General features: G+C 46.1%; 1 protein-coding gene across 1 annotated transcript in view; it reads right to left on the bottom strand.

Moving 5' to 3' along the window:
• Positions 1-76: 76 nt before the first annotated feature.
• LOC117585111 (cGMP-specific 3',5'-cyclic phosphodiesterase) overlaps positions 77-21,650 on the bottom strand; it is a 40,421-nt gene continuing 18,847 nt past the window's right edge. Inside the window, exons 3-14 of the mRNA XM_034274392.1 lie at positions 11,422-12,680; positions 7,334-7,601; positions 5,878-6,123; positions 5,540-5,805; positions 3,782-3,871; positions 3,401-3,691; positions 3,095-3,338; positions 2,944-3,035; positions 2,570-2,893; positions 1,775-1,928; positions 1,562-1,721; positions 77-1,513 (exon numbers count right to left, since the gene is read on the bottom strand). Coding sequence (XP_034130283.1) covers positions 880-1,513; positions 1,562-1,721; positions 1,775-1,928; positions 2,570-2,893; positions 2,944-3,035; positions 3,095-3,338; positions 3,401-3,691; positions 3,782-3,871; positions 5,540-5,805; positions 5,878-6,123; positions 7,334-7,601; positions 11,422-12,159 — 3,507 coding nt within the window. The 5' untranslated portion in view covers positions 12,160-12,680 and the 3' untranslated portion in view covers positions 77-879. The remainder of the gene's footprint in view (positions 1,514-1,561; positions 1,722-1,774; positions 1,929-2,569; positions 2,894-2,943; positions 3,036-3,094; positions 3,339-3,400; positions 3,692-3,781; positions 3,872-5,539; positions 5,806-5,877; positions 6,124-7,333; positions 7,602-11,421; positions 12,681-21,650) is intronic.

Raw genomic sequence — 21,650 nt, 5'->3', positions numbered from 1 at the left:
TTTTTTTTTTTTTTTTTTTTTTTTTTTTTTTTTTTGGTTTTTTGGGGGGGGGGGGGGGGGGGGGGGGGGGGGGGAAATATCATATAATATTGCTATAGTTTTTCACACAGCACAGTCTGTGCATATTCATAGTTACATATTGGGGATACATCGATGCCTGATCTCGCATAGCCTCACGAATTGCAGCTTAAACACTTACAAATTTCTACTTAAATGTATTTAGGTTAGATTAGGTTATATATATAGTAGGTTAGGTATAGTATTTCATACGTTTGACTAGCACGATTTGGTTATTGGAACTAGGTACATACATACACATCGAGATACATTACTTAAACTGATCCATCTACTTGGGTACTGGGGAGCTTACAGGGGGATAACTACAGTTCAGAGTCAGTTAGCGACAGAGACACACACACACACACAGATCGTGTGTGTGCATGCGTGTGTGTGTGTGTGTGTGTGAGAGAGAGAAAGAGATAGAGCGTGTAACTGTAACCACCAAAAGGTAAGGTTCAACGCGTGAGCTTCGCACCTTCGCACCTTCTGGACCTTAAATAGATCACATATTTTGACATTCACTTATTTTAATATTGCAACTGCATTTGCTTCCTCCTACACCTCCGAATCCATCTCATCCTCCTGCTCATCTTGTGGTATGTGGTATTGTGGGATATTTTGTGGATAGTTTTCCACCTATAGACATACAAATAGTAAGAGCTACACACAGGGTAGAGGGTGGATAGAGAGTACACCCTCCCAGAGTACACTCCCATCTCCGATCTCCAATTAGAACTCTGTCAGCCCCCCTCCGCACTTGTCAGTCTCACTGCCAGAGGTGCTGGAGGGGGTCGCCAGATTCTAATTGGAGGGCTTTCGTCATAAGAGCGAGCACAGCTTGGAACGCTTCTTGGACTTGTCCACCACAGTGCCGGCGGATGAGGTGGAGGACGAGGCAGACATGCGCCCCACGCTGCCGCCTGCCTGCGGCTGTGAGGGACTCGTCGGACTCTTGTCGTCCATGTCCTCGCTCACATGCGACTCGAGCAACTTCAGCGAGGTCTTCGGCTTGGAGCCGTCCATGCTGTTGTACAACGTCTTCGAGAGCTTCGAGCGGACTGCCTTGCCCAGGGCCCCTGTCTTCTTCATGCTCAGCCGAGAGCCGCTGCGCTGATGCTCCGGGGTGTGGCTGTCATCGCCGCCTGCACCTGCCACATGCTGCTGCGTCTGCTGATTGCAGTTGAGCGTGGTCACCGTGAACTCAATGTCCTTAATCTCCTCATCGGCACAGCCGGCAAACTCCTCCACGGGCTTGTCGATGGTGTCGTGGTCGATCCAGGTCAAACCCATTTCCACCTTCTCAGCCAGATCCTGCCAGTTGCGACGGTTCTCGAGCGTGCCCTCGTACAGTGGCGTGATCCAAGGAAAGGTGTCGCAGAGCACGCGATACAGGGGCAGACAGATGACATCAATGAAGCCCACCTGCATTTTTGGCAGCTCGTCCTTGCGCTCCCTAAGGAAAACCACATTATTGGCTTTCAATCAGATATTGCCAACTCACCTGTCCATCATGGCCACTGGTTGAGTATTCAGTTGAAGCTTCTCTAGATCACCCTGATCGAAGAATTCATCGGCCACCAGTTTGGCCACCTTATGCTGCACCTCCCACGGCTTGGCTATGGCACTGACATCGCAGGCAGTCATCATCATGCCACACAACACTGAACAAAAGATATTCTCATTATCCATTTTGGGTGGGATTACTATCACTTACAATCCTTCTTCTCCTCGCCCTGCCAATCAAATTCCCCATTCTCGACCAGCTCCAGGAAGGCATTGCGCTTCTTGAAGTACATTGCCAGATCGGTGGACAGGATGGCGCTCTCCACAGTCTTCATAACGGAGCGATAGTCTTCCGGGGACAAGGCCTGCCAAATAGTAAGTGAAAGTTAGAGACAGAAATAGCTACACCGAAGTTCTTTGTTCTTAAATTAGTTTCTAAAACACTTGGAGCAGTGACGACATTCTACAGACTCGCGTGTGGCTAAGAGTCACTAATAGTTCAGATCATTTGGATCAAGGTGAACTTTATTCTTTTGGCCATATGTATGAGGTTTTTCTCTCTGTTCTGTTAGCTGATACGAAGGTTCATTCAAGTCTTAGGGATAGTATAAAAGGAACATTATCAGAGCAAGTGGGTATATCATTTGATAGTTGAAACATTCAAGATGAAGTTGTCTCTAGCTCTATTCGGTCTGGCTGTGGTGTCTCTCTGTGTGTCACAAGTGAACGCTGCAGACACCTCCACATCAACATCGAGTTCTGCCTCAACCACCACTACCACCACCACGGATGCGACTACAAGCACAACGGAGTCCACGACCACATCCTCCTCCTCATCCACCAGCAGCAGGAGTGCCCGCACCAAGGGTCGCAAGGCACGCGTCAGCGCCCGAAAAGGCAATCAGTCGAACCGTAGAAATCTTCGCGCCAAAAACAACAAGGTGCGCGTTCTCCGTGGCTAAGCTGTGACACGAAAAATCTCTATTAAACTGTCCTGAAAACTCACCTGGAATATGTTGTTGCCCTCAGAGTTGAGGATCATCACACACTGATCGAAGTGATGGTGCTCCATGGTGCTAGTCGTGTAGAGAATAGCCAGCGGGGACTCGGTCTTGGTCTGGAAGGCGTTGTTGGTGCCGCGATGGTCGAGATCGTGGCACAGGCAGGCCACCAGCAGGCCCAGTATTTCCAGATCCGTCATGAAGCGCTCCATTTTGCCAGTCTTAAGCATGGCGAACATGGTCTGAGCCACATTGAGAGCGTGCCGCCAATTGTGGTACTTTACAGGACGATAGTTCTTGCGTACACTCAGCACCCAACGACAGAGGACCTAAGAATGTTCAGTAACGTTCGTATATGCTTAGATAGGCCATTACTTACATCGTAGGGTATTTGGAACTGGGAGACCAGATTGCATTGCATAAACATCCGCAACACGGCACGACAGGTGTCATCGTCCACCAGCTCAAAGTCTGAAAAGGAAATGGCTTACAGACATCCCACAGTCGAGCTTGGACTGGATTCAGCTTACCCGTAAATGTGAAACTGTACAGATTGTAGGATTCTGCCTCGGCAATGGCATCTTGGGTGAGCTTCTCTGTCTGATCCTGACTGGCTGTGGCATGGTAGCTCAAGCACTCCAGGGCCACCTTCTGTTTGGCCATCAGCTTGCAGGCGTTCTCATACATCTGTGTATTGTGGATGCCCAATCCGCAGAAGATGGCAAATGCCTCGAAAATGGATGCATCCGATTCGGTAAAGGGTACGCCATTGGCCTGGGTAAATGAAAATTAATTCTGTTTTCAATCATTCACTACGGGGAGTCTCTTCCTTTTACCTTATTAATCAATTGAGCCACACCAATCACAACTTTCTGGGCATTCACAATCGGCATGCAGAGTATGGCCTGGGTGCTATCGATCTCGCTCTCTGCCCGTATCTGGTTGTGGTCCCGCACCCACTCGTGGACATCGCATATGTTGACCGTTTGCCCGGTGGTCGCCACAAACTGTGCAATCTGTGCGAGGGTCGAGGTGCTCAGCTCGGTACTTGAGGGGCGGGACACACTGGCCGCCTGATAGTCCCCGCCGAGCTCGAAGAGCACCGTGAAGCGGTTGCGCATTTTTTGCTGCAAAAGAGATTCCACAGAGAATTCCAATCAGAATCAGAATCAGATGAAGGACAGCAGATGAAGTCAGCAGTCAGAAGTGAGGCTTACCTTTTCGTCGAAGCTGTCGCCGGGCATGATGGCCCGTGTGGGTCGCTGCTCCGGCTGATTGGGCTTCTCAATTATCTTCTCCAAATGGCTCTGCAACGGGACAGCAAGGACAGGGCGTGGACATTAAGTGGCTGCCACTAATGGAGCTCGTAACGTTCTCCACCAAGCTTGTTGATAAATTGCATTTCCCCAACCAACCAGAGTGCCTTTTCTCTTCCCCCCTCTGATCCCTCAAGAGTGCGCATAATTAAGCTGACATGTTGCACATGACGGGCATGTCAGCAAAGTTTTCAGTGGCAGCTTATGCCCTTAGGCCCTTCGCTCTGCTCCCCCTTGGGCCACGTTTGGCCTTTTGGCCTAATAAATTGACCATTATGCACTTTCGTTATCAGTCGACGGCCGATAATGAAACAATTATTGCAGTCATTGGCATTTCATTTGGCTGATTCTGATTAAATTAATAACAATTTCCAGGGGAAATGTGAGGCTTTTGTTTAGCTTATGAAAAGGTCAAACAATTCAACATTTTCATCGCTGTCAGGTCATAAATTAAATTAATGTGGCAGAATGCGACCTGACAGAAATCCAATTCACTCATTAAATTTGGAAAGTAAACTTTCATTCAGCCTGGAGCAGACTGTCCATAAGTACAATTTAATTCAAAGGTATCCTTTGATATTGACATTACACACGGCCCACCGGTTGGAAGAAGATGTTCGACAGCAAGCCAATTATTGTTTATTAATAAAATTCCATCCAAAAGCTAAATTCATGAGAATTTAAGGCAATGAATGTTGTACAATATAATCAAATGCTGACATTTGTTCATTTCGACAAATAAATGATGCAAGATTTATTTGTTCATGGTTTTCCATATGCAAATATCTACTCATTGTCCCAAATGAAATATTCATGCGGGCTCTACAAAAATAGCTTTTGGTTAGTTTCAGCAACCACAGGTACATATTTTGAATAGTTTTCTTAAGTCAAAGCATGCAAAATTCCACAAAAGTTGCTATTCGATTGAGGAATTGAAGCCGCCTTCATATTTGCCAGTTGAATAACTTTATTTCTTAGCTTTAAACTAATTTAAAGACTTGCTCTGTCTCCCGCTCTGTTCTATTCCTATGTTGTGGTTGATTTATTTACAATTTAACACGACTGTGCAGCATCTCATAATGTGGAAAGACAGCAGCAAATAATGACAGGCAATCAAGGAAAATTTTCACCGTAATGAAAATTGCCCTGACTCGAGGATAATTTTCCATCTCTCCGTTTGTTCTGCTCCGCAGGAGCTGTCACAATTCCACGTAATGCCTGACACTTGTTCATTGCCCATCCCACCCCTATATAGACAGTGTCGTGTCCCCAAGTAACATAATGTAAATTGCACATTTTAATTTCCTTGGGGTGCCCTGACGTGTCCACAGAAACAGCCACAGACACTCCCACTCCCGATTGCCACTGACGCCCACCAGCGAAAAGTTGACAAATACAAACAAAATGGCCGACGCGGTGGCGTTTAAGCAATTTTAATGAAACTGGCAGCGCGACACGGACACCGAAATGGACACGGACACGCGGCGGACACTGTGATGCGAATGTGGAAAGACCACAGGCACCACAACCACGCTGCCACGCAAAGGGCGATCCTCAATTAAACGTGGGCGGATGAAAAATGCCAGTAAATGAATTTCAATTTCAATTTCAAATTCCGCCATACAATCCATACAAATCGAATCCCACACCACGACTCACCGCCTCGCAGCAGTCCAGGTCCACGAGGAACACGGAGCAGCGTTCGCAGTTGAGGAGTTCGCGGGCCTCTGTCATGATTTTGGTGACCAGGCACTCGAGATTGTTCTGCTCCTCGAAGATGCTGCGGGCCAGATTGAGAAGGATTTGGTTGCGCCTGTACTCCTGGACAGACATCTCGAAGAGCTGGGCATTCTGTATGCCAATGCCGCAGAAAGTCAGATACCGGCGAAAGATTTCCACATCATGCTCGTCGAATTCCATGCATCCTGCAGAAAGGGTATCCAGAGTAGAGTCCAAACAATGATTCAGTCATCGAATCAGTGGTCGATGGAGCTTACCATTCGTTTTGTTGATAATTTGGGCAACGCCTATGATGTCGCCCTCATAATTGCAGATGGGCATGCAGAGGATGGCGTTCGTTTTGTAGCCGGTCTTGAGATCGATTTCGCAATTGAATCGGGCATCCTTGTACGCCTCCTTGATGTTAATCATCTGCTTTGTCTGGGCCACCATGCCGGCAATGCCAATGCCAAAGGGAATGATAATCTCCTCGGCACTGGCCCGCTTCACGGCATCCTTGAGTGCTGCAATCAAAAGGGATTCAAATGAAACCAAATCAATGGGGAACAGCTAACGCCAAAGCAACGCTCTGGATACACTTAATATTTTATAGATACCAGCATTATACCACTGTTAATATTGAAACTGAAAGGCAAAGCCAACAATGAGTTCATTTCAGGCAAATTGTATTTAGGGCCCGATAAAGCTGCGGAAAGCATCTAAATAAATATTAAATTTATAGGCAAAATATTCACTCTGCCATGCACGGAGATACGGAGAACGGGAAAATAATAAATAAATAAATGCTAGGCAGGAGATTCTTCTTCCCCAGAAATCTGAGCACTGAAATCCTGGGGCCAAAAAGTCAAATGCGAATTTGCATGAACTGAGCTGCTCCCCCAAATCATAATCTTGGTGCCCCGCACGTGGAAGCCACCACATGCGGAGGATACACTTACAGTAGATACACTCGCATGAAAGACTCTTTTTTTTATCTTTTGGATAACCTTGTGGATTCGCATCTGCTGCCTGTGTGGGTGCTGCTGCCAGGTCTAATCTTTTTTCGCATTTTCCACACTGAATTATGTAGCGGAAGCGGTGACTTTTACTCTCGGCACTGTGCCAAAGATTCATTTCGAATGTAACGCATTTTTATATGAATTAGTGTGAGTGCGAGTGTATCTGTGTCTGTGTGTGTTTTGGTGCGTGGCAGCATCTATTTCTCATTTGATGGGCGACCTTTTCAGTTTTATGGCCCGGGTTATGCCAAAAACTTTTAATGCTCTTCCGTTTGGGCCTTAATTTTGCTAATGCGCTCGCCATTGGCCCACAAATTATTCGGACCGGCCGCTAATGAGTGACAATTTATAATCATCCCAATGGGTTGGCCTCTTACAAAAGTTCCTTAATTTCCGAAATGAAGCCAAGTGAAAATGAAATGAAAATGTAAACAGATTGAGTTGGTAAATGCAACATGATTCATTGAATTTTGATTAGTTTTGAGTGAATGCCACCCGGGTGGCATTCATTTGGTGCACTCGGCTCCGATTGTATTTCCCATTCTGCAGTCGCTTCCATTATGCATTGTTGAGCTTAATTAAAGCGGGATTACCTGTGTCCACACCCAGCACTAGACAACAGATAACAGACAACAGACAGGAGACAAGAGAATTGGCAATTGGAAATGGCATTGCATTTCCAATTCAGAGATGGACGAGTGAACGAATCACTCACCTGTCTTTTGTGTTACATCGAAGAGCTTGGCCACCAGGTACTTGTTGTGGGGCGTGCCCTTGGCAAGGAAGAGGGAGCCGCGGTCCGCATGGGTGAGCAGCCCCACATTCACTAATATCTTGTGGCAGAGCACATCGATGTCCAGCTCATTGGCCACGTCGCGAATCAGCTCCATGAACAGCTCGCCCTCATCCAGGTCCATCAAATGGCGCCGGCATTCCGGCAGCGAGGAGGAGGCCGATGAATTTGAGAGGCTCCTCGGCGATTTCTGTGAGGACAGACAATAAACATTAATGAAAGGCTTAGACCAGAATACACAGAGGACATTCGGTACAATCGGAACGGAACGGCGGGGCACGGCATGAAAAGTGCCTTGGAAATAATTGAATTTTGCTTGGCTGCCGCTTTGCCGCTCTGCCGTACTGCTGTTCTGCCGGGCGGAAGTGCTATAATTTCGCTATTTAATTAGCTGCCTCTTATAAATAGCTTTATCAGCTGGCATTATTACTCGCATTATTCGGTCAGACAGAAGCCGCTTTAAATATTTAATTAAACGAGCATTCGAGAGCTACTGTTACTGTGCCTGTGTCTTTTCCTATATTTTCTTTTCCATTTCGATTGCTGGCAATTTAACCCAGGGAGCTGCTCCAGCGCTTTCTCGAAATTAACCTTGTCCGGTTCAAAGGGTGTCTATTAGCAGCAGTTGGCAGTTTCTGCCAGTGGGGGCCTCGGCCCCAACAACCTGGTAATTGAATACCCAAAAAGGGCTCCAACTTCGGCCTGGGACCTGCGTGCGTGCGGCCAATTAACCAAGAACTGAGAATGTTGCGTGCCGTGTACCAATCTCCGTCCTGAAACAGCCCACTGCCCATTCCACAATCCCTCTGTATACCAGTTATATTCCACCACTTCCTTATATGTACTGAAAACTAAGGCAATTTGCTTCCTTCCATCAACATATCCAACAGAATATCGATAATAATACGTTTAAAAACACAAATACTCGTACACGTAAGTGCCGCCTACATTTCGACTCTTTGTCTATGAATTTGAATGTTTTATTTATAATTTTTTGGTTCATTTAATGTTGTTATAAATTTCTTGTGACTTGTGGCATGACCATGAAAATACTTCTTATATGTAGGCGGAATATTTACCCAAGTGTTTGTGGGTTTGACCCTGAAGTGTCTGGGGTTTACCATTCTCCAAAGAAAGAGAAATAATTGTGTTTCGATTCAGTGAAAGTTTTGGCACATGGAAAGTTGTTGTGACTATTAAGTATTAAGTGGTCAAGAGTTTGAGTTTGTTTTAACTGCCAAAATAGATTAATATAAACTAAATATACATCATACACTCTGTTTGCAATTGCTTTCCTTTTCGCTTGTCTTCTTCACACTTTCCCTAGTTCAACCGCTTACGGAGTGCAGCTAGAATCTTCTTAAGCCCGGAAAACCCCTTGAGTAAAAAATGAATTAAAAAATCCATGAGTAAGTAGATAAGCGTTTAAATGCGATTAAAACTCGTCTTGCTAAAGTGTCTGAAGCAGGCGAAGCGCCTTTGCCCAGAAGAGAACGAACAAATCCAAAGAAAAGGAAAAGTAGAACCAAGTCAAAAGCCTTTAATAATCTTCACTCCATGTTTGCATGGAATTGAAATTTGAAAACACAGAGAAGAAAAACAATGCAAATTCGTTGAATGAAATACAGAAAAATTAAACCCAAAGTCAAATAAAAGCAAGACAGAGCCTTAAGTACATTTGAAATTCTGCCAATGGCAATGAATGTGAGTAGTACTCGTATTCATTTAGGGTATTCCCAGAGCAGACAATAAAATGGGAAAAATGTTCGCTCTGCTCTTCCTTTTGTTTTTGGCCAGGGACGGAAATGCAAAAGCATTAAAATGGAATGAATTTTAATGGGGGATTCCGTTTCTGCATGGATTGCAACGAGGGCTACAGCAGTCGGCCAGAACCTGGCAATATCCATATCCTGTCATGGGATTGCAGTTTTCATTGCGTAACAAGCACTTAAATAAATTGACAATATCGATAAAAAAAAAATAAAAACGGAGCGGCTACCTGGTATTCACCTGCTAACAACGGTAGGATTGAGGGAAAGATGGAATGAAAATTGCACCGACAATCGCTGAAAGAGCTCAAAGGTGGGCTTTGTTGCTCAGGGCATGGGACGCGGGACACTTGGCAGTTGACTTTGGCTTGGCCTAGTTTTCCTCTTCACTACACAAAAACAAACAACAACACACACCCACCCATGTGTACATATGTAAATATGTATTAGAAAACTTAGTCATGGCACCGAGTACCTTATAGTTTTGATTTCACAAGTGGCAGGTGAGTGCTGAAGCGCTGTTCTTGAGCTTCTGTTGATTTTTGTTTCTGTTCAGCCAGCTGCAGTCAAGAGCACAGCACTTGATGTCATAGGCAAGACATACTCGTAGGCAAGGGATCGCTTCGCTCATAATTTTGTTCGATGTTCCAGAAAAATGAGCATTGAAAAGGGACTCAAAGGACTCGAGTTGAGAATCGACGCAGGTCATACGCAAAGCATGAGTGGCGGTTCAATGGCAGCTGGCATGGGTAAAAGGGGTTCAATTGTGTGCTCGAGGTCGAGTTCAAGCACTTGTGTCTCTGATGGCCATTAACACAAGCAATCAAATACGCAAACAAGTAAACGAAAGTGATTGACTCCTGATGTACACCTATTTGTAAAGGTAATTATGGTATTCATGAAAATCTGAAGAGTGTGGAAAGGAAAGTTTATTGCTCAAAGAAGGATTGTTGATTCAATTTCTTATAAGTTCGAGTGTGTATTGCCCGCAATTAATGCTTAGTTGGCTTATGATAAGCTAAACGTACATATGCCTGTATGCAGGTTTCCTTTAGGCCAAGAAAATCGCAACAGAAAAGACACAATTTCTGAAAATATAGTTGAACATCTTCCCACTGCCAAAAACTTGTATTGTCTCCACAAAATGTGAAACCGAATACCTTGCTTTATTTATTTTTTGGCAGCGGCAGTTTGGAAATATATCGAATAAAATTTAATTGAAAAATACTTGACGGCAATGCGCTCGCTTTCGGGAAACCTATGGTACGGGTGGGATGCTGTCAATATATAAACCATAAAAATATTTCGAATGCTTTCTAACAGTCGCTTTTATTTTGGGTTGGTGCTGGGAGGCCGAAGCATGCATGAGGACGAGACCAGCGTGGTGTATGTGTACTTTAATGTTAAATACAAGCAGAAAGCCATAAAAAGCAACAAAGTGGAAAGTCCTGGCCCAATCAGTGCCTCCTTATGGGTACGAGCGATGTGTGCGAGTGATTTTTTCCAATTAGCGCTTTTCACACGCAGACACAGTGAGGAGGGGAGGGAGAGAGTCACAGACACAGACACAGACACAGACAAGACAAGCAGAAGCCAAAGAGAAATTTGTGAAAATATCAATTTAGTTAATTCGCTCTGCAAAAAGCGAACGAAAGTTAAATAAAAGCGGAAATCCAGTGCCAAAAGTACAACAAAACAAATACAAATATAAACAGTGGCAGAGACAGAGCGAGAGTGAGAGCGAGGAAGAGGCAGAGGCAGAGTGGAAATCGTGGCAAATAAAACAACCTTACACAGACACACACCCACACCGCAGTGTATGTGTGTGTGTATCTGGGAGATAGTTGAGTGCCTGGGCGGACGGACTGTGCAATTGCCATTGCCATTTCCATTGCCACTTGGCTCTGCATTTGCACTTGCTAACATTTTGGTTCACAGAGAAGCAGGAGATGGGGCTGATGGCTCGAATGAATGAATGAGATGGCTGTAAGCAAAGAGAGGAGAAGGTGGAGTGGCAGAGCAATCCGATGCGTTCTTGCCACGAAAACTAATTTGCAATGGAACAAGTGCCAAGACAACTTTCATTCAAGTTTTTTGGGCAACAGCTGCCGGCCACTGTGTTGCGTGAATCAGAACTAAATCTTGGCCAAAAGTTTGCATTAAACTATTGTAGACTTTCATTACATACACACAAAGAAACTTCAAGACATTCTAGTCAGCAGCATTTCTTGATTGACTCACCTGCTGCACTGTGGGCGAGGAGGACATCCATTGCTGGAAGAGATCCGAGGTAACCGAAGGCCGTTTCAGCGGTTTCCGGCTCTCGATGAACTCCTGCAGTCGGCTGAGTGCCTCTGGTGGTGCCCGCTCCGTCAACCACTTCTCAAAGGCCTCCGGCTTCTCCTCGAAGAGACGCGCCACCTCATCGACATCCTGCTGGGCGGAGGACATGCCCGGCTTGGCACTGCTCTTTTCCTGCTGTATCGTTTGGGTGTGAATGCTGATGCCGGGACTGATGGTGGAACTCTTCACAGGTGTTGGCCTTGAGGCGGCCTCCATTTCGCGAGGTCTAGACTTGGATTTGCTTTCGGGAGAGGGTTTGGCGGCGGGCACGGGCGGGTATGGTGCTACTGGCCGATTGTTATGGCTCTGCCAGTGGTGGTGGTGCTCCAACTTGACCTGATTGCTTGTGCTGGCCACCGAGGCGATAGCTGTTGTTCCTGCCTCTGCCGATCCTGCTGCTGTGGCAGCTGTTGTTGGCGTGGCCGTTGGCGTTGCCATTGCCGTTGACGTCTTGTTGGCGCCATTGGTCAGCGGTTTGGATGCTGACGACGACGTGGCGGCGGCGGCGGTCTCCGTCGGAGCTGTGGCGCCGCCAGCTGCCGCTGACACATCTGTCATGTTGCTGCTGCGGATGCTGATGCTGCTGCTGCTGCTGCTGCTGCTTAGTGGTGTTCGTCGGTGGCCGAGCTCGTGCATGAAATCATTGCGAAATGGCCAGGATGTCGCCTCGTTAGCGATGAGCCGCGAGGGCTCCTGTGGCCTCAGCTGTTCCTGGCTGCTCCTGGCTGCTCCTGCTGCGTGAACTGATTAAGTCACGTACTCGGCGTCGCCCACTTATGTGGGCACGGGGTTTAGGTCCGATTCAGTGGCGGGATTTATGTGACGACCCCCAAGGCAACCTGTTGTTGGCTGCTCCAATCCTCCACTTTAGTTTTAATGGACAGCTCGGGAGGGCAGGTGAGTGCTGGCTGGGGGTAATTGATGGACCAGCCTCAGTCTCATCGCCTGGTTAGCCTCCAGATTTCACTTCATGCACGTTTGCCCCAGCCTTTTGTCCTCTCTGGGTGTGGCGTGGCTTGGCCCTTTTGTTTGTCTTTTGATGGCCTTAAAAATAAACTCTCCCCTCCTCCTCCTCCTCCTCCTCCTCCTCCTCCTACTGTAGAAGTTAATCCTCGCTCTCTTCTCTAGAGATTGCCTCCAGGTCTACGGTTTGCAGCCTGAAACGAATAGCGAACAAGAGAAAAAGTTAGTATTTGATGGCGGATTAGTTTCTAGTCAAATGGAACAAAATGGAAAGTTTAGACGCAACTTTGCCACATTGCCACTTGAGTCTAATGGCCGGCTGCTATTAGGGGAATCGCTACGAAATTCTAGATGGCCTTCAACCCTCAGCCATTAGCTGAGGGTGGTGCTAGCGAGGACACGGGACTCTCCTATCAGCTGCTTAAAAATTAATGTCTTGCTTGAAAGTTTTCCAGGGCTTTTCCTGATGGGATTACTAATGAAATGATGACCATTTTTGGGAGACTTTTAGAAGACTTTCGTAAATGCAAGCAATAAACATTCATTGCTCAATCCCATTTCAATCCGAGAGCCTTCCTTTCGCAAATTTTCTATAGATTTAAGCTGCTCTTTCAATTCGCAAAACTCTTTCCAAATGGAATTTATTTGCGGGGCAATAAATTCGCTGAATCTCTTGAAAATCTCGACCCAAAATGCGCAATGGAAATATATATTTAAATCTTTGAATGGGACTCAAATTTATGACCCCAATGGGGGGGTGAAAGGAAAGCCTGTGGCAAAGGTGAGGATGAGGATTCAATGCTGACGTCAAATGCAAATGGGAATCGAGAGCCACGACTGCATTTTCCGAGCAGAGTGGAGCGGAAAATATTTAAAATGAAAATGCGGTGAGGTGCGGTTCGGTTCGGTTCGGGGCATCATGAAGAGTGAAACAACGTTGCCATTCATGCGAATTTGCATTGAAATGGCCCTCGACATTTGCATGGAATCACTTTCGGCATTTGCCACGTGCCGCATGCTGCACCATCCGCCCGCACTCGCACCTACATCAGCATTGACTGGCACACGCGTCAAACCATTAAGAATGCCATGCCCCAGTATCCACAGTTTCCAATCCCATCCTATCCCAGATCCTCTAGTCATAAGCCAGCTCCACAGTGTGCCAACACTTTTGACTTTTAACCTGCCAGTCACTGGCTATAATACCAACTAATAGTAGGGTATGCTGTGTGTGTGTTCATTTGGGCAACACAGCGAGACAAAACCTAATCTGCTGCTCCTGAGTGTGGCAATGAAAATGTTCAACTGGGTATGTTACTGTCGAGACACTCTGAGACTCTATCATTCTTTTGTGTATGTGTCTTGGCTTGGATATTCTGATGGTGTCCTGCCATTGTCCTTTGTTTGCTGTTGGGCACCTTGACCGCCACTGACGTTGCATGCAACTTGCACTTGTTTGCTCTGCTCTACTCTGCTCTGCCCCTCCTTCTCCCTATGCCGAGCATAAACAATGGCGTTTTGAATAAAACACAAGACTAAGAGCAACAACCATGACGGCAAAAGGCAAAAGGCAAAAGGCAAAAGGCAGCACCCTAGCAGCAACATCCCAGGACTTTATCACGCACTCGTTTGCAATTTCAAATTGGGTAATAAATTCCTGAACTCCACCCTCTCTCTTTCTCTTTTTGTGTGTGTGTGAAAGTTGCTTTGTTCGCGCCAGCTTTTTGTGGGCGTATGTGTGGGTGTGGCCCTGGAGCCTGGTTCATGGATCTCTCTCGCAACTTCGCTTAGTTGCCATTGTAAATTTAATGTCAACACTAAAGATTAAGAGTTTAATGCGCACTTTGTTAAACAAATTTTTTGTTTGTTTTTATGGCCCGTAGTCGAAGGGTGCAAAACAAGGGGAAGGCTGCACTTTTGACTGCCATAAATCGAAAATTAAGTTGAAAACTCGAAACAACTGAGATTATCAGCTTGAGTGAGAGGACAGGGCCACATGGCACTTTTGCAGTGGAATTAACTAGATAAAATGTTGCGGCAAATGGAATTTACAAGCGAAATCGAGGGCACTCGAAGACTCTGCCAGTGAATCGGGAAGTAAGTGTACTTAAGATGTGTTCCTTGAAGCAGGAATCGCACTGCCTTAAAGTACTTCAATCAATTGCAAATGTATTTCGGAGCACTCTATGCACTGTTCTTGCTTACACAATCAATCAAAAGACTCTGATTGAATCAAAAGCGTTCTTAATGAACATCAAAGCATCATTAAAATTCTATTAACGAGGCACACACCGTCAGAAAAAAAACAGCTTAAATTTCTTTCATCAACAAAGTAGACTGCGATTTCATGTATAATTCATGACCAACTTGGTCGGAAATTGCACGAATTCGAGTACGAGTACGAGTACGAGTACGAGAGTCACAACAGTACATGACTCCAACATACCATTTACGAGTAAGTAATCGCGGCGATGTGAATGTGAATGTGAATGTGGGGGGATGTGTGTGGATGCCGTGCCATGTGGGAATTTCCCACAACTTCATGCACAATGCAAATAACTCTCTGCCTCTGGCTAAAACGCAAACAATTAGATGCAATTAAAGCCATGCAAATGATGCATTTGCCAAAGCGTTTAGCTGCCGCAAAGCGGCTCAATGAGCTCCCACCAACCATTTGCATCCCCTTCCCGTTCCCTTCTCTCTCCGGGGTCGGGACAATGCCTGTCCGTCAGGCAAGTCAACATTTGCATAATTTCCATAGAGGGAAAGGGGCCAGAAAAGCCGAGTAGATAGACGGTTCCCTAATACAGACAGCAGTGATTAGTGTGCGGGGCAAATGATGTTCGAGTGGTGGGGTGGTTACAGCATGTATGCTGTTCCGTGTTCCGTGCAGCAGGTCACGCACATCAAAACGGAAATGAGCAGCGGAAATCGCGTCCATCATGAGCATACAAAATGGAGGAAAGCCTCTAGCCTCATGCGGGATTGCCCCTCCATATTTATGTATGAGAGATGAGGGTTGAATGGTCGTTGGAGTGGGGGGAACTGAATACCATTATAGCAGCTAGCCAGTAGAGGATTTCATTAAGGATAAAGTGTAACAGCAATCACGGCAGCAGCAGCAGCAGCAGCATCCCACGCACCAGGCACCAGGCACCACGCACAACAAACTAATTAGCGAAAAAGTCGACAGTGTGGCTGACACTCAAATGAAATGCTAAAATATTTATTTAAAATTGCAACCTGCGAATCGCGCAATCAAAGGGAGAGACAGAGAGAGAAGAGCTCTACTCATATTTCTCTTAATTAAAAATTGTGTATGTACTTCTGCAGTTGTAGTTATTTTTAATTAAAGTGCACCACAAGCGTGTTTGTGTTTGTTTTTGTGTTCGTGTCCGTGTCCGTGGCAGGAGAGCTGAAGTCGCCACGTCATTGGCCGTTCACTCAGGGACATGCAAATGACGAAGGCACAGGGCCTGCGGTTGCAACACCTGCCCCACCCCATGCTGACCATAAATAGATGTCGGGGGCTATGGACTTTGTAGTTGTGCACTTGGGCGGCACGTTTGAAATTACAGAATTAGTAGCCGACGCGTCGCCACGGGCTGCCCCATCCATGAGTGCGCGCCATTTTGCAAGCGGAAGTGCCGATTACATGATGTGCGTGCAACGATGGCAACCAGAGAGGAAGGAAGGTTGGGGACACGGACCACCTCCTTCTGCTCGGGTAAATTAACTTTGCGGCTAGTTTATAGCTATGTTGCTTTGTCGCTGAGCTGGCCGTGTCAGCACCTTTAGTTTCATGTTTTCAATTTGGCAAACTGCAACGCAGCGTTTTGGACGCGACTTCATCAGCAGCGCTTAGCGGTGCCACACACCACACGCTTTTGCCATACTTACCCTTCCTCTTGCACCTCGCGTTTCTGTTGTGCATTGGCAGGGCAGTCACGTAGCAGGCAGAAGCAGCCTCTACCGCAATGCTGTTGCACTTTATAAGCTTTCAACGATGCCTGCCTGCTGCCTGCTGCCTAACTGCCTTACCGCCAGCCTGCTGCTGACGGTGGTGTGGCGTCGGCTCCCAAAAGACGTTTTGCCTTTTTGGCTTCAAAGTGGAAAATGTGTTCAAGGAGAGAGAGAAAGAGAGGGTGAAACGAAGAGGGAGCTTGCAGTGTGTGGCCTGCTGATGACATCAAGTCCTTTCCTCCGCTTCTGCGGTAATTCAAATTTTACATTTCCCCCAAGAACATGACATGCCCCAACACGCCCTCCCTTCGAACAGACTCCTGAACATTTCCCGAGACAATACTTTGTACTTGTTGCATAATAATTGCACAAATTTTGGGGCATAATTGCAGGCAGGGCCAGAATGAAGACTGTGGCCTTAAGCCCTGTAGCATAAAACGCACTGAAGGACACGCCCAATCCTGACAGCCGTCTGCAGACTGAGTCTGATATGGGAGAGGACTTTGGCATGTAATCCTAGAATTGCAATTGTATCTACATTCTTGTATGCGTACGAATACGAGGACTCGTGCAAGTCCTATGCGATTTTAGCTAAAATGTTTACCTGCCAGGCCGCAAATGGGGAGGAATGGGAATGGGAATGGGAATGCCATGACAATGTGCACTCAATGGCTGCCACGCCACTCTCTCTATCTCTTTCTCTGTCTGTCTGAATATCTGCTCTGTTGCAACATTTTCGTCTGAAATGTTTTCTCTACGGGTATCCATGCAAATGGGGGATATATTTTCCATGGCCTGGCCATCGTCAGGCATTTTCCAATTGCAAATTCCCATCAAACCCGAGTTCGAAACTCAATCAAGGCTAATGTAAAGGATCTGTGTGTGTTTGTCCTGACAGATTGGTAGACTGCAGCAAGCCATAAGAAGGACGATGCAGTTTCAGGTTTCCACGGACTAAAAATACGACATAAGAAATAATCCTCAATCCAGACAAAAAAGTCCCTTCATGTTGATTTGCTTTGATTGGCTTCGTTTATGTTTATGTTTATTTCAATTGAAATCAAATATTTATTTAAATATGAGTTTCACGCACATATTTGCTTGCTGTGTTCAAAATTCATAAGCCCAGTAAAAGCAATATTTATTCAGTGGAAAGTTCAATTTAAATCCTAATAATCCTCTGAAACCCTCAAGCGTCTAACACTTTTGCTGGCCCTATGTAAAAAGCCATAAAATTCAATTTAAATTCGATTCGATCGATGACTGGCCACAGCCGACACTCAACCGAACATTCCTAGATGGAAATTGAAATGGAAATTTCAGCGGTTAGCCATCGAAAAAGTCTCAGAAAAGTGTCAGCAGCAGCAGCCACGGAATGCAAGTCGATTCAACACCCACAAAAACATCATTAATATTTGTCGCCGGTAAGAGGAATTTGCACAGTTTTTTGTTCCATGGTGCAGCAGTAATCTTGTCAAAGCAAAATAATTGAAAAACTTTTGGCGCCCGGAGACAATTGACGAGAGTAGAGTGGAGTCGAGTCAAGTCAGATATGATGCTGTGGGGCATCTGCCTTTAATTAAAAGACATTCAACAGAAAATGCCAGAGCATGGACCATAACCAGAACAATAACCACGATCACGAGCAGAGTTGGAAAGGGGAGCCAAAGCGAGAGCCAGAGGCTTGTGGTCTCTTGCAGTGTCCGTCCATTAATGCTACACAATAACCAATTTACCACTTAACTTTCAGCATTCTCCTAGAGCTAGACGAGCGCAATTTCGAGATGAAATACCAGGCGCTCCGAGAGTGCGAGGACAGGACCTCTTGACTGCCCTGCTCCTGCAACAGGGCAAGGCGCATAAATGTCAAGAATGTTGACTGAAAATAGTAGTCCGCTGACAGAATAATGCAGCAGCGGCTCAGGCCCGTGTAGAGACCGTGCAGCCAGAGGAGAGTAAAGTGAATGCGACATGGCCGCCACTTGGTTCATTGTGTCCTGTGGCAGGACCAGCGGTCTTTGTGGACGACTTGCCACCTCGAGTGGCAAAGTAAGTTGTGGGCAGGAGAGGCTTGCAGGATTTGTAGATTCAAGGAACTGCTTCCTTTATTATAACTAAAAGAGGTTTCAGCGGGGAACAGATGGAGAGACTGGTTAATCCTCCAGAGTGGGGTATCCTTTAGGATAAGAAAGTAACTAAGAGCACAATAAGATGGAATCTACTGTGAAAATAAACACAGATCATCTGTCGAACCGTTTTCAACAGTTTAAATATGATTTTGTACATTTTATAGCAGAGATTGATGTGAATTTGATTGAATTCTCGTGTGACTCGAGTGACACACGTAGACGACATACTCCGTTGAGGTTTTCGGGCTTTCGGCTTGAAGTGGCAATTTAATGCCACTTTGTCTGCGGCCCCCCGGTGTTGGGCTGGCTGGGCTCCTCATGTTGTTTGTTGCTTCATCTTGCCTTCATGGAAAATGCCAACGAAACACGAAACAAGCCGCAATAATAACGTTCCTGCATAATTTGATAACACACGACACGACAGGATAGGTTAGGACAGGACAGAACACAAGGATGAGTGCGTGGCAGAGCGGAATGAAGATGCTGGATGATGCTCCTCTCACGTTCCTATCGTTTGATAGCCTCGAGACTGTCACATGGAGAAGTCTGCCCCAGAGAAAGAAGTGGGAGAGGTGCAGGGAGAGTGGCATGCCAACACTCTGGCATTTGTGTTTGCTCAAGCTTAAGTGGCATTGGCTTTGGCTTTTGTGTGTTGGCGGGTGGGCGGTGCAGCTGCTTCCGTTTCCGTTCGCTCTACTTGCCCCACAGTACACACCACACCTCAGCACCCCAACAGTCACCCTCATGGCAGCCTCCCCCAGTCTATTGACAGTTGTTCTTAATGGCATCACAATATTTTGTCCGGTCTCCGTCTCGGTCTCGGTCTCGGTCTCTGTCCCGGTTTCGAGTCCGGGGCTTTGTTTTAAGACAATTTATGCTTGATTGCATTGATTGATTGAGCACACACTTGTGCCCCGATCAGATTCCGGGCCTGGGCCTGAGCCTGCTCCAGCGCCCCGTCATTATAATAATTTTCAACTTTAATTAGCTCGTGCTCGTGGCGAGGCCGAGATGAATTTCAATTTTAGTCAGGGATACCAATTTAACGGCTGGCTAACAGACTAACCAACTTTCTAATTAAAACTTTGCCAACACAAATATTGAATAATGAATTGTTTTATGCTGCAGTTTAAAGTTTATCCCCACCAAAGGAGTTGCGGCAAATTATAAATTTGCCATCAATTTGATTAGGCGAAACTTGCAGAGGCAATCTACCAAAGGATATACCCACCAATGTCAATGTGCAAATACAAACTGGAATGAACAGGCTTCACTTAAATGGAATACAGACAGAAAAGAGAGGGAGAAATATGGTTCACAAAGAGCAATCTGTCGCAGAAAATATGACAGGACATAAAGCATATTAATTGCTTGACATCAAGCAAAAGAAAGAAAGTCTTTCTCTCTGGCTGTCGATTCGCATTAATATTCAGGCCACACAATGGGGATAGGACTCCGAACCGGACATCGACATCGACACTGTGGCAGGGCAAGGACATGGATGTAAACCAAATCAAAGGCAGTCAACGGTTGTCATTTTTCACATGAAGTAAATTATCTTGGACGTTCGATATGTACCCCACTTCGTTGCAAAACTTTAATCTTTTATTCGAGTCCTGACTCAGCAGAAACAATGGGAAAAATGAGAGGTGCCCTGCTGTGATTTTCCTGAATGACCAAATGCTGCCGTCACGACCTCAACTCATGGCTAACCATTCTGCTAACCAAATCCCTTCCAAAATGAAAACTAAATCGGTTGCTTGTTCCTCCTTGCAGTCACTGAATGCAATCAAAGCTCAAATTAAATTTAAACTGATTCGAGAGAGAGAGACAGAGAGAGAGCCAGAGGAAGGATGACCTGAATGTGTGTGTCCAACCGAGTGTGTGGCTGCTACCTGGTGGATGAGCCCCTGACGATAATCTTGTTGTGGCAGCTGCAGTTTTACGGCTGACTTGACCCTAATTCCTGGCCATTGTCTCTGGCCAACGAGCGATGAACGGATGGCCATTGGCCAGAATAAAGTGAGCAATTAAGTGAGCAAAACAAAAGGTGCTTTCATCGGAAAGATCTTTCAAATTGGAGAGCAATCATGCAACTCCACATATGTACGACTAATACATATACTCGAATGTATTCGTATTCATTCAATCAATGCCGCAGTGATTCAACCCCTGGGCTATGGACATTGAAATGCCATTAGCGTGTCAGCCAAGGGGCCATCTACATATGAGTGAACCTGTTCCTGGGAACCGCAACAACTGCGGTCAAAACGGGAAAAGGACACGGCACAGGACACGGCGGCAGAACCGCAACGAATTGTTATGTGCCCCAACTTGACCGCAGCGTTGCAAACTAATTAAAGTCTCTTCCTCTGCCACCCCTAAACCACTTTCTCCCTTTTGCCACAACATTTGAATAAAACATTTTTCTTTTGCCGATTTGTGGCATTACTCATACGACGCGTGGCACGGGGCTTGGGTTTGGGTTTGGGTTTGGCAATTCGGATGGTTGTGATGCGAGCACACTCGTGGCTCATAAATACTTAATTTTATGCCAGCATAATGAAATGCTTTCTGTTTCTCCTCTTCCATTGTTCGTCGCAGTTCAAATTGGAAAGTTTTTTTCGTTCGGTCGCAGTTGTGCCCTCTGAACTTTCGGCCGCTTAATGCTGTTTTAGCTTATGCCACAAACTTTGGGCTTACTGCCTCTCACGAGGGAGCCTTGGTGGTGCGGCAGGCCCCTAAGTGCCAAGTGGCTGTAGTTTTTCATTAATTAAACACTTGGGCCACCACACCAACCACCCACTCGGAACTGACATTTTGCCTTTGCTGGCTGCCACTCGTTGCTCGCTTCGCTGTTTGCTTCTGCTGCTGGCTGCTGCCTCTTCATCGGATTACGTAGTGTTGCACTCTGTTTCGGGGCAGGGCCACCTCCGCGAGGGGGGGCACTTATGGTGGACGCAAAGTGTAAATTGAATTGTTGATTTCGGGTCTTACTTTGCGGTTTTTGGTTCTGGCTGGTCGCTTGCTCCGCTTATCGATTTGCCATTTGGCTGGTCGCTTTATTCCCTG

Source organism: Drosophila guanche, unplaced genomic scaffold, assembly GCF_900245975.1.
Source record: "Drosophila guanche unplaced genomic scaffold, DGUA_6, whole genome shotgun sequence".
Lineage (NCBI taxonomy): Eukaryota > Metazoa > Arthropoda > Insecta > Diptera > Drosophilidae > Drosophila > Drosophila guanche.
The sequence above is the reverse complement of the archived record's forward strand: the minus strand, read 5'-3'. Positions and strand labels throughout refer to the sequence as shown.